This window comes from Balaenoptera borealis (genome assembly GCF_965194805.1).
Source record: "Balaenoptera borealis genome assembly, chromosome: 4".
NCBI lineage: Eukaryota > Metazoa > Chordata > Mammalia > Artiodactyla > Balaenopteridae > Balaenoptera > Balaenoptera borealis.
Window position 1 is genome coordinate 50,418,376 of NC_138861.1, and position 16,738 is coordinate 50,435,113.

At 34.9% G+C, this 16,738-nt stretch overlaps 1 protein-coding gene across 10 annotated transcripts in view; it reads left to right on the forward strand.

The window, feature by feature from the left end:
* The window catches only part of WDFY3 (WD repeat and FYVE domain containing 3), a 275,484-nt gene that overhangs the window by 174,528 nt on the left and 84,218 nt on the right, over positions 1-16,738 (forward strand). For 9 of the 10 annotated variants that reach the window (XM_082391039.1, XM_082391040.1, XM_082391031.1 and 6 more), the window contains 8 exons: positions 117-269; positions 4,483-4,556; positions 4,640-4,801; positions 6,170-6,264; positions 9,616-9,736; positions 9,978-10,195; positions 13,731-13,966; positions 15,160-15,294. In XM_082391039.1, the coding sequence (XP_082247165.1) occupies positions 117-269; positions 4,483-4,556; positions 4,640-4,801; positions 6,170-6,264; positions 9,616-9,736; positions 9,978-10,195; positions 13,731-13,966; positions 15,160-15,294 (1,194 nt within the window). The remainder of the gene's footprint in view (positions 1-116; positions 270-4,482; positions 4,557-4,639; positions 4,802-6,169; positions 6,265-9,615; positions 9,737-9,977; positions 10,196-13,730; positions 13,967-15,159; positions 15,295-16,738) is intronic. The other variant, XM_082391035.1, reaches the window with a different exon arrangement.

Below are 16,738 nucleotides of genomic sequence, written 5' to 3' on the forward strand. Positions count from 1 at the left end.
CTCAGGAATTGCTCTACTTAGGGTTCTCCGGTGTGTGTTTGTGTGTGTGTATGTGTGTGTACGTATATGTGTATATGATGATTGACCAACAGGCATTTGGTGTTGCTTTCTTTTAGCTGCTGGCAATGCTGCTTAAGAAGAAACGTTCCCTTCTTAACAGCCACATTCTCCATCTAACTTTTTCCTTGGTGGGAACTGTTGACAGTGGACACGAGACCTCCATTATTCCAAATTCAACTGCTTTCCAGGATCTACTTTGTGATTTTGAAGTATGTATATAAACACTAACTGGTAATATATAATCAAGGAACTGATTTCTTATTCTGTATATTGATAGAGTTAACTGTTAAACAGTTTTGTCTCTAAGATGTGTTTATGTTCTAAAATTTTATGATGCTCATGTTAATGTCATTAGTAAAATATACAAAATAAGGTAGTGATTGGGTTCCTTCTTCCCAAAGATATTCCATTTTACAGGTAGTATGGAACTGAAATGGTGCAACGCATATGCCTAACTATAGGCAGTTTGCTGTTGCCACTGGCATTACAAGAGGCAAACATATTTTCATCAAAAAATTTTGATAGTAACTTTTCCTCAATAAATAGGAGCTAGACCTGAAATTTTGGTTACTAGTAGCTGCATAGTAAAATATTCTTTTCGCCAAAATAGCAAAATTTTTATTTCTACTGTCTTATTATCATAACAGCTTCCACTCTGGCCTCTCAAGGCACCACTTAATCTTGCGTTTTTCTTTTCATAATCTTTCTCCATTTCATTTCTTGTTCACAGCACTTTGCACACTCATCACTGTATAAAATCTCCCCCTGTGAGGCTGAAGTCCTTATGAATGCAGAGATCATGTCTATCTTCATCTTTGTATCCCTACCACCCAGAATGGTGCCTAACACTTGGTGTTTGCTGTGATGTCTGGCCCTCACTCTTCTTCTTTGTAACTCTTATAAGCTCGATCTTGTCAGTTATTGTAAATCCCTAACAAACAGACTGTGTGCCCGAATTGCTTTTCTGAAGCTTTATTTGGAAGCTTATTAGGAGCCCTCTTCTAAATAAAAATCCATGGCTTCTACTCAGTTCTCAGTACCCCCAGCTCTCAGCAGCATCTGATGCAGTCCATTTCCCTCTTCTTGCATCTCCTAGTTCTTTTACTAGCTTTTAGGCACCACTCTCCTGATTCATATATCTTGCTCACTACTTTCCTCATAATTTTCTGGTTATGGAATTTTCATTACTTTGTATAAAAGTGTCCACCTTTGCTGCTTTATCCTTTCCTTTATTTGTTTTTTTTTTTGTGTGTTTTGTTTTTAAAGATAGTAGTCATTTTTTCTTTTTAAATTTTATTTATTTATTTATTTATTTTTGACTGTGTTGCGTCTTCGTTTCTGTGCGAGGGCTTCCTCTAGTTACGGCAAGCGGGGGCCACTCTTCATTGCGGTGCGCGGGCCTCTCACTATCGCGGCCTCTCTTGTTGCGGAGCACAGGCTCCAGACGCGCAGGCTCAGTAGTTGTGGCTCACGGGCCCAGTTGCTCCGCGACATGTGAGATCTTCCCAGACCAGGGCTCGAACCCGTGTCCCCTGCATTGGCAGGCAGATTCTCAACCACTGCACCACCAGGGAAGCCCTATTTGTTGTTTTCTTTCCTTTAGATTCTCACCCAGTCCCACATCCTCATTTCTACAGAGGTGACTCACAAACCTAAATCTTTAGCTTGATATCTGAATTCCAGGCTTATTTCTAACTTCTTCCTCAACATTTCCATTTTTATATCCCAGCAACACCTACGCCGAACTAAACATCCTTCCCCAAGTTAGTGCTTCCTTTTAACTTCTGTTTCTATTAATAACACCACCATTCCCCCCATTCACTGAGGCTTGAAATTGAAAAATCAGCTTCCTCGTTCCTCACTGTTTATAAACAGCCCATATTAAGTCGTATAGATTCTGCTTCCACATTTCATGTAGTCTGTGTTTTCTCTTTCTCCTGCTACATCCTAATCCAAGCCCTAATCAATTCTATTCTTACTAAAATAATGATCAATTCTTTCTCCCTTTCCTCAATCTATCCTATATTTTTTTAACCTCATTCTTTCTAAGATATAATCATATAACTTATTAAAAAACTTTCAGTGCTTTTTCTTTCCTACACAATAAAATACACGTATCTCAGCCTGATATGCAAAGTTCTGATACACAGACCTCTCATTCTGTTAGAAAATAATTATTGAATATGTTTGAGCCAAGCACTGTATTAGGTGCTAAGGATGTGAAAATAAAAGATAGAGTCCACGCCTCAAGGCATTTAGTGCATTAGAAGAGAAAAGCAAATAGACAATAAAAATTTTGTGAAAGCACAGAGATAAAGGTATGCAGAGAGGATTATGAGAGTAGTAAGGAGACCTACTTAATAAGCCTAGCTTTGTATACATCTGGTAATTGACACATTATCTTTAGTTTCAGATTTCTGACTGAAATTCAATATACAAACATCAGAAATATAGTTGCTTTACAAATTTTGGCTTCATTTTATAGTACTCTGCTCCCTTTGTGGCTTCATATGGCATTCCTAATAACCCCAAACTGTAGTGGTCAATAAATACTTAATTTACCCTATTTTTAGAACAGCTATTTGACAATATAAGTAAAATAATTGTAATAGCATCCAAGCATTTTCTTTTTTAATGGTTGTCCTAGAATTTGCAATATACATGTGTAACAATTCAGTCTGTCTTCAAAGTACATTATACCACTTCACCGATAGTGTAAAAACCTTGCGATGGTACCCTTCCATTTCTCCCTTCCTGTCCTTTGTGCCATTGTTGTCATACATTTTACTTCTATATGTTTATAATCCCCGCAATATTTGTATTATTTTTGCTTTAAATAGTCGATTATCTTTTAAAGGCATTAAAAATTTTTTATAGTCGCCCACATAGTATATGCAGCAAATAGTATTTATGGCATTCTTTATTCCTTTGTGTAGATCCAGATTTCCATCTTGTAATGGAATATGTCTGCCTGAAGAACTTGCTGTAACATTTCTTGTAGTGCAGGTTTACTGGTGATAAATCGTCCCATCTGAATAAGTATTTTTCCTTCTTTTTTGAAGGATATTTTTGCATAGAATAGAATTCTAGTTGATGATTTTTATTCTTTTCATACTTTAAAATTGTCAGTTATTCCCTTGTCTTTATGTTTCTTCTGCCTGGGGTTTGTTGACTTTTTTAAGTTTGTGAGTTTGTCATTTTTATCAGATGGGAAATTTTTTAGCCATCATTTCTTCAGCTGTTTTCCCTGGTCGACACCCACACCCCCTCCAGCGCCACCACCTACACACACCTTTTTTGGGCTGCAGTTACACGTACCTTAGGTTCCTGGCTGTTGTCTCACAAGTCACTAATACTCTGTCTAGTCATTTATTTTCAGTATTTTTTTCTCATGCTTCATTTTGAATAGTTTCTGTTGTTATGCCTTTAGGTTTACTGAACTTTTTTCTGCAGTGTCCAATCCTCTGTTAGTCCCAGAGGATTTTCATTTTATGTTTTTCATTTTGAATATTTTATTTCTCATCTGTAGAAGTTCATTTTGGATCTTGGTTATCTTCTGTTTCTCTCCTCATCATTTTCATATTTTTTGTTACATTCTTTAGCTTATGGAGCATATTTAATAGCTTTTTAAAGGTCTCAATAATTCTATCATCTCTGTCATTTCTGGGCCTATTTATAATGATTGGGTTTTTTCTCCTACTTATGGCTCATATTTTCCCTTTTTTTGCATGCTTGGGAACTTGATTGGATGCTAAATTTTACATTGTTGAATGCTAAATTTTGTTTTATTCTTTTAAAGGGTATTAAACTTTGCTCTAGTATTGCAGTTCTCTTGATTCTTTTGAAGCATGCTTTTAAGCTTTGTTAGGGTGGACTTTGATTAATCTTTAGTGGTAATTTAGCCCCCCTTCTAAGGTGTTACACTTCGGAGACCTCTACCCAACCTTCCCATGTATTATGAAGTCCCTATACTGGTTGGTGGGAGTGCAAAGTAGTTTCAGCCCTTTGTGAGTTTTAGGAATTGGTTGCTGTGCCAGTTTGCAGTGGTTATTTCTAGTTTTGGACCCACACAAGATTCCTGTCACTCAGTTTTTGTATTCCATATTCATTCTATTCAGTATACTGTATTCAGTATTCGCTAATAGTATTCAGTCATTGATTCCAGAGAAATTTTCTATAGATCTTGCCTTTCTAGTTGTTTACTCTAGGAGGGTATTTTCCACAGCAATTATCTCTTTATGAACAGAACAGAAGTCCTATATACAAGCAGTTTTAAAGGGCTACAATAAATAAAAACTAATAAAGTGGTTATATTCAATTAATTAAGTGAAATAAGTTACATGTGCTGCATTTGCACTTATTGGATTGGGACTTGGGGTATTTTTAACCCTAAATATACCACTGTTCTTTATTTTATTATAGGTCTGGCTCCATGCACCGTATGAACTTCATCTTTCCTTATTTGAACACTTTATTGAATTGCTCACGGAGTCCAGGTATTAGTTGATACCTAAATTGTTAGCTGTTCAGTTATAGAAGAGATACTAGTACAGTGTATAAAATCTTCTTTCTCTTATAGTGAAGCTTCAAAGAATGCCAAGTTAATGAGGGAATTCCAGCTAATCCCAAAGCTACTACTGACTCTTCGAGATATGTCTTTATCCCAGCCTACCATTGCTGCTATTAGTAATGTGCTGAGCTTCTTACTGCAAGGTTTTCCCAACAGCAATGATCTGCTCAGGTAGTGAAAACTTCTGTATTTGTTTGTTTGTTAACTAAAAGTACCAATGAGATTAAGATGATTGAGATGAACGTAATTGGTTCCTATGCCTAGGTAACACGTGTAAAGTTAATACTATTCAAGATATTTGTAAGGCATGGAAAACATGAATGTATCTTGCAAAGCCAGTTGTTGCCACTAGCGAATAATAGAATTCTGGTGAGAAAAGTTGTTAAAATTAGCCCAGTGAGGCTGATTGTCCTGGACATAAAAATGTTCAGTGTAGGAATTCTTGGTCCACAGCCCTCTTCCCCAGGCCTTGCTACTTCTCAGGTGTACGTGCAGAAGCACATATGCACATGCACGTACACCCAAAGCGGACATGCCACGTCTTTTGTATTTGTTCTCTATCACCCAAACTGATGGTGGTATTTTATTGTTGTATATTCAGACCTTTTATATGAGTATTATTTTGCTGCCAATGTGAAATATGGCTTAAGACATATTTTATGGAGTGCATGTAGAAGTGTTCTAATAGGCACATGATAATTCTCATCTTGACTGAAAATGGAAGGAAAAAGACTACCTAAGATATTTTCCAAGTAGAGAACTGCTTAAATTAGACTTAATCACTGCTTGTCCTGTAATTGCTCAGGTATCACAGGTAAAATCACACATTATTGCTAGAGTATTCCCAGTAAACTAATCTCTAATTGGTGTAGCATATAAATCACTCATTTTATATACAGTTATCTTGAAAGCATTTTTTTTTAACTTGGTGACAGATTTAAAACTGGAGTTTAAAAATTATTTTGGAGCTTGTCATTATTATTAATATTTATTTAGGTCTTATCCTGGTGTTATGATGATCACTTTGCTGAAATTATCACTGAAACCTATCAAGGCTTTTATTTTTCTCTACATTACAAATTAAGAAATTAAAGCCCAGAGAGGTTAAGCTACTTGCCCCAAGTAACATGATTAAAAACTGTTAGAGCTAGGATTTTAATCTTACCTGTGTTTCCAAACCCCAAGTACTTAACTACTAGGCTACAGTAGATCCATATAGATAATGTTAGGACATTTTAATTTGGATCATACCATTTGGTTTTTGAAATTTGGATTAGTGCATTAAAGGACTCATATTTCTGATGAAGTATATTTTTCCCTATACGTATTTTAAAACATTATAGCATATATAATGTTAACTGCAACAGTTTGAGGGGAAGCAAATGAAATACAATCATGTGAGGTCTGTAAAAGACTAGTTAAAATAAGAAGTACTATTTTGGTTTCCATTTCTTCGCTTTTTGTTTCTCAGTGTTTTGTTGTTCGTTTTGGAGGGAGAAAAAAATAAAATCTATAACCTCTTTCTTCTTGTATTTAAAGGTTTGGCCAGTTTATTTCTTCTACTTTACCAACCTTTGCAGTTTGTGAGAAATTTGTAGTTATGGAAATAAACCATGAAGAGAAGCCTGACACTGGTGAGTCAATTCTGGAGCTTGGAACCTAATTACTATACCCTGTTTTCTTCTGACACAAGTTAGACCTGAATTATATGTGACACTATTATATTACTTTTCTCCTTACATTACTTTTTTTGGTCTTTCACAGATGTATTTGTTTTAGACCAAGCCTCTACAGTATGCAGAAGTACAGAATTACCTACAAATTGAATAGGGTGTGAATTTACTTTAAAAATAAAACCTTTCCTATTTTTACAGGATTTATAACAATGTTCCTTTAAATAATAAACTCTTCCAGTTAATTTTTGAACATTATTTTTTTTAATTTATGTAAAACTCTTCAGAAACATCGATTCTTGCTAAAGTGAATTGTATCTATATTGCAGTTATTTTTATTTCCCTGTTAAATATTTAATAGTCATTGAGGGAAAGAACATTTTAGTAGAATCACTTTATGTAAGTGTAGAATAAAATTTTCTTAAGTTGTAGTTCCTGGGCCCATGACAACCACTTTTAAAAAAAAAAAAAAAAAAAACTTTCCTCCCTTGAGGCATATTTTTCTCTTGTTAGAATGTTATTTTTCCGGTTGTGTATTATAGAACAGGAGATTTGCTTGGAAAACATCAAAAGGACCTTTAGATTAACCTGTAATTAAATTCACAATATTTTATATTTGTTCAGGATTATTTACATTATTATCCTGTTACATTATTCCCAAATTATGTCACATAAATGATTTCCTTTAAAACTCTTACGACCCTATCCATCTGGGAGTTCTCTTCCACGTTGGCTGTATCAGTCAGAGCACAGCCCCTCTGGTGCTTCATGAATAAGAGGAGAAAGTGGTGTAATTATGTTTTTCAAAGGAGAAACTGAGAGGTTTGAGAGGCTGACTTCTACAAATCATAGAGCAGAATATAAGGCCAGTAACCACTTACTTCCTACCATTTGGAAGAATGTTGATATTTCTTTGGTGAAGCAAATTAGCAGTGGGTGAGAAGCATATAGATCAAATCAATGGATAACACTTATTTAGTGCTTAATATTTGCCAGGCACTGTTACGTGCTCTATATAATCTTATAACAGTCCTGTGAAATTGGTCCTGTTGTTATCACAGTTTTACAAAAAGTGAGGACACTGAGACCCAGAAAGTTTAAGAGAAACTTACCTGAGATCATACCACTGCATTTGAACTCAGGTAGTCCAAACCAACATTCTAAGCTTTTAACCACTGTGCTATTCTACCATATACAAAGATTATTTCTAAGTTCTGAATTAATATAAGGCAAGTAAATAGGAATTAAAAAGGAAAGTCCTGGGACTTCCCTAGCAGTCCAGTGGTTAAGACTCCACACTTCCACTGCAGGGGGCTCGGGTTCGATCCCTGGTCGGGGAACTAAGATCCTACATGCCGTGCCATGCTGCCAAAAAAGGAAAGTCCTTTTAAAATCTTTAGAACTGTATAACATGTTTATTTCAAGTATAAAAAAAATATATAGGAAAAATATTTCTCTAGTCTCCGTATTTCTTGCTGGCTATAAAAATATATAGGAAAACTATTTCTCTAGTCTCGTATTTCTTGTTGAATTCAGTAACTACAACTAGTGCTGTAAACTTTTTCTGACAAGAGCACAGTAGCAGGGATGTATAAATTAGGAAAATTTTCTCTTGATCTGCCAAGTTGATTAGACTAGTCTTCTCCTCATCAATTTATTGCCATTTGAAAGAATAGAGAAAGTCAGAAGCATATTGCTGGTCTTGTTAGTATATGACCTTGATTGTTTAGTTGTGTGGACTGGACCGTCTTAACTATAACAGGATGTTCCAAAAAATTAAAACCATAGTTTTTTCTTTCATGTAGCTTACATAGTATTCAGGATACACCTACCAAAAAAATGGCTTGAATAATGCTGAACTGTGATATAATAATTAATGCAAAATAAAATAAGTTGCATGAAAGGACAGTGCAATGTGGAGTAAAGCATCAGTTCGAATGGAAAGAAGATAACCTGGAAATTTCTTTCAGAGTTAATTGTTTTTTTTGTTTTTTTTTTAATTTTTGGCTGTGTTGGGTCTTCGTTGCTGTGTGCGGGCTTTCTCTAGTTGCGGCGAGCAGGGGCTACTCTTTGCTGCAGTGCACGGGCTTCTCTTGTTGTGGAGCATGGGCTCTTGGTGCGTGGGCTTCAGTAGTTGTGGCACATGGGCTCAGTAGTTGTGGCTCGTGAGCTCTAGAGCACAGGCTCAGTAGTTGTGGTGCACTGGCTTAGTTGCTCTGCGGCATGTGGGATCTTCCCGGACCAGGGCTTGAACCCGTGTCCCCTGTATTGGCAGGTGGATTTTTAACCACTGCACCACCAGGGAAGTCCCAGAGTTAATTGTTTTAAACTGTATTTGAAAATTAGCGCGAAATAACTGACAGTGAAAAAAATAGGCATAAAGACTAAGGAGAATTCTTAATTTCTATGTGGATTGTCATTTTATTGGAAGGAAGTAATTCGTTTGTCAATTTAGGTTGTCCATTCCATTTGTCAGCAAGGCAATTTGTAAATTACCAGTCCTATGCCTGTTAGCTGGGGAGGGAATCTTGAGTTCCCCTTGGTAAGCTTAAAGCACCCTTCCCAATGATTAAGGCACTAAGTTAGCATTTTAAAAGATACTATTTAAAGGTGAAAATAGTCCCTTGCCCAAACAAGTAAAAGCATATAATCATGGTCATTAAACTTTAGCCTGAGCTTCAATTCTAGATTAAAGGAAAGCAAGCATGTGGATTGTGACTTATTAACCCAGAGCTCTTAGTGGCAGAGCTGGGCCTGCAACGCTAGGCCATTGATCCCAGTCCCTTGTGCTTCCAGTACTATCCATTGAGAACCGTAAGCTTCTGTCTTCCTTCCTTTCATCCCCAAGTTCTCCTGTGCATTTGTGTGCCTTTCCCTCTCGTCTGTGCTATTTAATTCTCACTTTACTTTATTGAATGATTTATGCTTCCTCTTTTCATTTTTAAATCTGGAAATTTTAACCATTTAAGTCCTTCAAAAAGACTAGAAATTAAGGGTTTGCATTGTTATTTTTGTTCATGTGATCCTCGTTTGATTACTTCACCCCTGTTGGTAGGAGAAGGGAATATTAATATAAAAAAGCGTTCACAGGCTTTATTATCACTTGTTTAGATAATGTCTTAAGTAAATGAACAGTTTTCAGGATTCTAAAGAGAAATGTTGGACCCTTTTTCTTGTTCACTTGAATGGAAAGTACTCCTAGAGAAAATGTTTTCTGAAAGATGTGTTTCGGTGAGATTTCCTAGAACAGTGTTGGATATTTTATCCTAGTTTATCAACTAGGGCAATTTAATGTATTTATTTTCATTGTAGGAACTGAAGAAGAGTTTGGAGGTCTTGTATCTGCCAATCTTATACTTTTGAGGAACAGACTTCTAGATATCTTACTAAAACTGGTTTACACATCTAAAGAAAAGACAAGCATTAATTTGCAGTAAGTAAAATCTTTTGAGCATTGATGGTAATAGTTGCTACTACTAGTTAATTCATAGTAGACAAAAGAAAGATTTGCCACTGACTTTTTTTTTTTTTTTGCCACTGACTTTTAATAGATTTTTTTTAAACCCTGAAGTTTATCGTATCTCAAGAATGAAACTAGTCTTATTTTTTTTTATTTGACATCATAATCCTTTAAATTAATGTTTGTTTTGTTTAATCCATCTATCTTTAAATAGAGCTTGTGAAGAGCTGGTCAGGACGCTGGGTTTTGACTGGATTATGATGTTTATGGAAGAACACTTGCATTCCACCACAGTTACGGCAGCCATGAGGATTCTTGTCGTCCTACTGAGTAATCAGTCTATTCTCATCAAGTTCAAGGAAGGACTCAGTGGTGGAGGGTGGCTGGAACAGACAGATTCTGTCTTAACCAATAAGATCGGAACTGTATTAGGTATGGGACTTTTACAGTTGGCTGCTTTGAAATAAGCTGTTGTGTTTTGTTTTTAAATCTTATGTAAGCTTATACTCTTCAGTTTGTCTAACAACCATTGAGTCATGAATTGTAATTAATGATAGAGTAAAAAGCATAATAAGTTTCAAATTTGGCTTTTTTAATTGCAAATCAAACTGAAGTGAGAGACAGGATAATAAGATGTGAAAACTCAAGTAAATTTCTTATGATTTCTTTCTGTTGTATAGTCCCCTTTCTGATCTATAAATAATTTGCAAATTATCAGAACTGAATTAATAATAATATTTTGAGTGTTTATTCTGTACCAGTTACAAACACTTTTCAGTTTCACAGTAACTTATTTCATTTTCGCAGTAACACTATGATATATAAATACCCATTTTACAGATGAGAAAGTCAAGGCATAGTGGTGAAGTCACTTGTCAGCTAAGAAGTGTCAAAATCTGAATCCAGGTCACTCACTCCAAAACCCATGCTTTTAATAGTTATGTTATATTGCCACACAAAGATTTAAGCTCATGGAAGTTTCAGCCAAAGCTCCTTATTCTCTGCTCACTGGTTCTATGCTGTTTTCAACACGGAACTGAGCATTTAAACAATATTAGAAAATTACAGTTTCCTGTGTTAGATTTATTTGAACTGGTATATATTTCTGTTCATATTAATGATCTTATTTTGGAAAATATATATTTAAGATAATGTTTTTATTGAAAATTATAGTCATTCAGTTCTTAAAGTATTTAAAAAATATATTTGTCTTTATAACATTAAAATCATATATAATTGTGTTCTGCAGTAGCATTAAGAATAACTATTTACCCTGTCAGGTGGAAAAATTAGGGATCAGAATTTAACATGTAATTTATCTGTTAAAAAAAAAATGTTCAAGTATCAATACCTAGGTGCAACCTGCACTACTTTGTCAAATGTTAAAGCAAATGGTAGGAAGACAGAGCTTACACCATAGGATTATTTTGTTATTTCACATGTGAAAAACGTCTCAAGGAACTTTGTGATGAAGAAAGAAATTCACTGTGAAATGTTTTCTCAAGAAAATTGTCTGCTTTAAAATAATGCATTTTAAATTATTATCATTATAGAGACTTTTATGATCTGAAAAATAGATTGCTGTTTGCATTGACTCTGGGAGAAACATATAGCCAACAAGTGTCATAAACAGTTTCGTAGCAAGAAATTTAGCTTTTTGACCTTAATAGTAGCTAGTAGCTACTAAGAGAATAAACAGTGAAAGGCACAATTCAGCGTGAGTTCGGAGAATGTAAGAGTTTTAAATGCTAATTGACAGCACTGCTTCTCACTGAAGGCCAAAATAATACCTGAGTTTCACCTAGGACTTTGCAGTTTGCAAAATTATTTAAAATATGTCACCTCACTTGCCTTCAGGATTCCAGACACGGGTGTATGTATTTTATGGTATATAAGTTATATATTATAGGAAATAAACCTAATGAGTATACATTAAGAATTAATTTCTCTCTAATTAGGAAAATAATACTGTTAAATATATAAGGTTCCTGCGTCAGACAGTAATATGTCTGAGTATCTGTCTTCTGACGGTCAGTTCTGTCCTTTTTTCTGTCCTACATCACTTCAGTAATATCAGGAAAAGGTGCTTTTAACTTATCTGACCTACCTGACTTCATGTCTTAGAATTTATTTGTGCTTCATTGATACCTGCTTGTACATTGCATATGCTGCTTTGGTTCTAAAAGAGAAATCTAGGTATTTAAGTTTAATTTAAATTTGATTCAATTTAATATAATTTTCCCTGAATATCTATCTGATACATACATACTTGTGTATATATATATGGATGTATATCTATATCTACATATATATAGATATATCATCTCATTTGATTCTATTTCTCTTTGATCTGATGAACAACCTAAAGTTTTTGAATGTTTTATTCATATTTGTTAGTTTTTTGTCAGATTTTTCTTTATAAAAATACCTTCCATGTAGCTGTAACTTGAATCTAAATTAATGCTTAATTGCTAATAACATATTAGATATTCCTTAAGATCAATTATGTGGTGGAAATAGAGTGTGAAAATTTGGAAAGGAAAATAAATGCTAGTATTGGTTTTCACTTAGGACATATAGTTTGATCAAAATTTCTTTTCCTACTTAATGTATAAAATACCACTTTATGTTTTTTGATTTCTTAAGGCTCAGACTTTTTTATATTCATGATTTCATTTAGAATTTACTACAAACAAAAATCACCCAGCATCCTAATGCAGCCAGTTTTTCAGAAATGTGGCAATGTCATTGAGAAGGCCAACGGAGACAGTATAGCTTTACAGGCTCCAAGTCCTACTGCCACCACTCATTAACTTTATGACTTTGAACAAATCACATATTTTCTACATTATAAAAAGGATAATAGCAGTTTCTTACTCACATGCTCATTGTCTAAGAAATGAGATGATACATGAAAGAGGTTGGTAATTTGCTGTCCAATTTTTTGTTAATTAGAAGAGCATGCTTTAGAAGATTAATTCATATCACACTGAGCAATTGATTTGGATGAACTATTTAAAAACCCACCTAGATACAAATTTCTCTTTCATTATTTTAAGTAGTAACAAGTATGTGCTTACTTCATCTTAGAAAAAAGAACTTGGAAAAAAATGTGAATATTCATTTGAAATAAAAATTGTTTCAGAGTAAAAGTCCATCTTTCATCTTGCTGTTTGCAAAAGTTTTCCATTGAATCTCTAGCCAACATTTCTTCTGTACTGAACACTGTACTAGGTTTGGGGTGGCAAAAGAAATAGATGTTTGAGTTGTTTCCCAAAGTTAGTTATGTAACAGAGGAAACAGGATTGATAGAAAGGCTGGTGCTATTAGCCACATTAATAAGCAGTGATCATCTCCTGGTAGAGCTGTGGTTCTAGAACGGACTTTGGATGTTCAGATAACCACAGTGACAGTGGGTTCAGACTTGATATCCCACTGCCAGACAGCTTTCCAGCAGAGTTACAGATTATGTTGTGAGGAAAGATTATTTTGCATATTCATTTTGTCTTGTCTCTTGATTCATAGATCATTTAAGGTTATTAGTTTATCATGATTTTCAGGACAAATGAAATATATTAACTATATTTTGGTGCATTCTTAAGTTACATTTTTTGGTAGCATCCTAAATTCTGGCTGTTTTGAATATTACTTTCTTCTTAAGGAAATGTTAGAGCTCTTTGGAGGTCATTCTTTTAATGAGTAGAATTTATACTACCTGTTGTATCTGACTGCCTCAGCTATGTTTTGAGACCTGTATCCTAATAGACAGGCTTGCCAAAGTCACAGAGATAGTAAAGTAAAACTTTTGACTGAAAGATTAATTCAACAGTTGAGTAGTTAATTACTTATATTAATGTGAATGTTCTGGATGGAAATGTCACATACGCTGAATTACTCCTTTCTGTGTTAATGTAGCATGGTAATCGATTATTAATTTTGTCCTTATTGTTATTTCCTCTTCTCTCAGGATTCAACGTGGGCAGGAGTGCTGGTGGGAGATCGACTGTCAGGGAGATTAACCGGGATGCCTGTCATTTTCCTGGTTTTCCGGTTCTTCAGTCATTCCTTCCTAAACACACTAATGTCCCTGCCCTCTATTTTCTCCTCATGGCATTGTTTCTGCAGCAGCCAGTTAGTGAGCTGCCTGAGAACCTGCAGGTCAGTGTGCCTGTCATCAGCAGCCGATGTAAGCAGGGTTGCCAGGTAGGAATTATCTAGTAGGGTGTAAGTGTAATTACATTTGTCAGAAAGTCACCGCAGGGTGATGGGTTAATCACATTAAAACCAACTGGTTCCATCCCTTTCTCACGTTTGGGATTTGATTTGGAACATAAAAATTGGAAAGTACCATAGAAAATTTTCCCAAAAAGAAGTCCTTTGTACCTATTTGGTCTTTTTCTCTTTATGGTTACTCTATATGATTATATATGCGTGAAGACTTTGGATGATATTTTAATGGTGATCAAAAGAATTCTTTTGAGTAACATGATTTTATCTAGAAATATAATTTCTGTAGAATTAAAAATGGAGTAGTGTACATACCATAAATTGGGTGGGTATGGAAGGATTCTTAGTACAAGTCTGATTAGAAAAATGCTTTTAAATTCTTAATGATAGATCATGTCCACGTTAGGAAAACAGTAAGGCTTTACCTGATTTCTAATCTGAGACTATCATGGATATCTCTATATAGTTCATGTTTGTGGCACTGCAAAGACATAGGAATTTAGTTTTAAACTCAGTTATACTTCCATAATAATGCCAAAATGCTATTCAAATCAACTCTAGTCATTGACAAAACCTTTTAAAGGAAAATGCTGAGTCTGTACCCTTACATTAAGTCACAGTACAGATTCATGCTTAGCAGAGTTTGGTTGGTTATGTAATTTTCAAAATAAGCATGACACCATAGTCATAAAGTGTTATATAAAACTACTATGAATAAATCTCCTCAAACTGATTTTTATTTTGTCAAATCTTCATCTGTATGTAATCTAAAAGTGAATTAGAACATTGCTGAGAGCGGGGGAAAGAGTAAGTTCAATGTGCTTTTTAAAAAGATCCTGCTTAAAACCATCAGTTCTTTAATTTCATCGCCTAGCTAATTAGCAAGTATTTTATTTTTGTTTGTTTTCCTTAGGAAAAAAAAAAGAAAATGATGTTTTTAACATAGATACCTAAGACAGGATGGTACCTAATATTCACTTTGTCTTGTAAATGTAAAAATGAGTTTTAAAATATAGGAGGGAGGAGTGCTAGGTCTCTATCTCTTTGTCATCGCTCACTTTGGGAAAAACTAATTAATTTCAAAGAAATTTTAGAATATTAGAACTTTGGAGGGTCTCTACTGAAAAAAATTGGCAATAGCTAATCTTTATTCACTTTCACCTCTGCAGTTTGATTTAGATTCCATTTGGACATTTATCTTTGGAGTGCCTGCCTCCAGTGGAACTGTGGTCTCTTCTATCCATAACGTATGCACAGAAGCTGCTTTTTTATTATTGGGAATGCTCCGCAGCATGTTGAATTCAGTAAGTTCCCTGAGATACTGATACCTGTCGGTAGTTCCTCCTGCCTGTGATATTTTTTAAAATAGAAGAATCCTTTGCTGTCATAACTCTTTATTTACTACGTGTTCTCTGGAACCTCAGCCTCTGTGTTTTGTTATCTTTAGTGTAAGGAAAGACCATGCAGTTGTTAAGATCCTGAGCTCGGGAGCTGGGTTCAAAGTCCCAACTCTGGTACTTCAGACATACTAACCTCATGTGCGTCAGTTTCCTTATGTATAAAATGCTGGTGATAATAGAATTTATCTCTTAGGACTGTCGTGAGGATGTATGAGTTAGTATATACACAAAGCACTTACAGGAGTGCCTGGTGTAGAGTTAGCACTTCATGAGTGTTAACTGATGCTGTTAGCACTATGAAATACGTATTTCAATGTATAAGTGTATATAACGAATATGTATTGTACTGTATGTCATTGCAGTATGTTGTTTGAACTTTTAAAATCACTCTCATTTAGAGATTTAAAATGTTATCAGTGCAAGTTTTATTTTGTATTTGTTTTTATGTTTTCTATTCTAATTATTTCTAACTTAGATATGAAAAATTGAAAGAGTAAATGACAAAATTTATGTTCCTACCTTTCTTACAGGGATACCGTGAATAATGATTTAATTTGTTTACACGATTTAGGATCACATTGTAAGAGGAATTATTAACTAGACTCTTTGGATTACAAGTACCTGATAAATCTGATTTTAGTCAAAACTATTCTTATGCCATCTAAGAAAAGAACATTGCTATTAAATGTGTTAATTTAGAATGCTTTGGGATTCTTGTTTTGGTTTTTATTCATAAACAATTATAAAAATCTAAGCTGAAAAAGAAGCCACTCTCTGGGCAAGTATCAGAAGATAAGCATTGTTGAAATATATTCTTTTTTTGTTACTCTTTTATCATCATCATCACTGTTATTGTTTTAAGGAAAAACAACTCCTATGTGTCCACTTTATTCAGTATTCTACTACAACGCTACTTTACTTTTGACACTTCTGGTCACCAAGTATGTGGAAGGTTTTGCCACACTAGCTGGGTGTTCGACAGTTCAATTCAGTTCTGACACTATCTACTGGGAGGCAGCGTCGGGTACCACAGGTTAAGGGCTCAGTCTCACAAGATACCCCTCCCCCCCACCAACCCTGCCCCACTTCAAATACCAGTCACAAGTCGAGGTTGTTACCTGTGTTTCTGACTCACCAGTTACAAATTGCAGGTTCCCGTGACTGAGGAAAACATTTTACTTCCTAGGTTACCAGTTTATTATAAAAGGACGTATCTCAGGAACAACCAGATGGAAGAGATGCATAGGGCGAGGTGGGAAGGGACACGGAGCCTCCACGCTCTCTCCGTCCTGCCACTCTCCCAGCACCTCCACGTGTTCATCAGTCCAGAAGCTTTCTGAACCCCGTG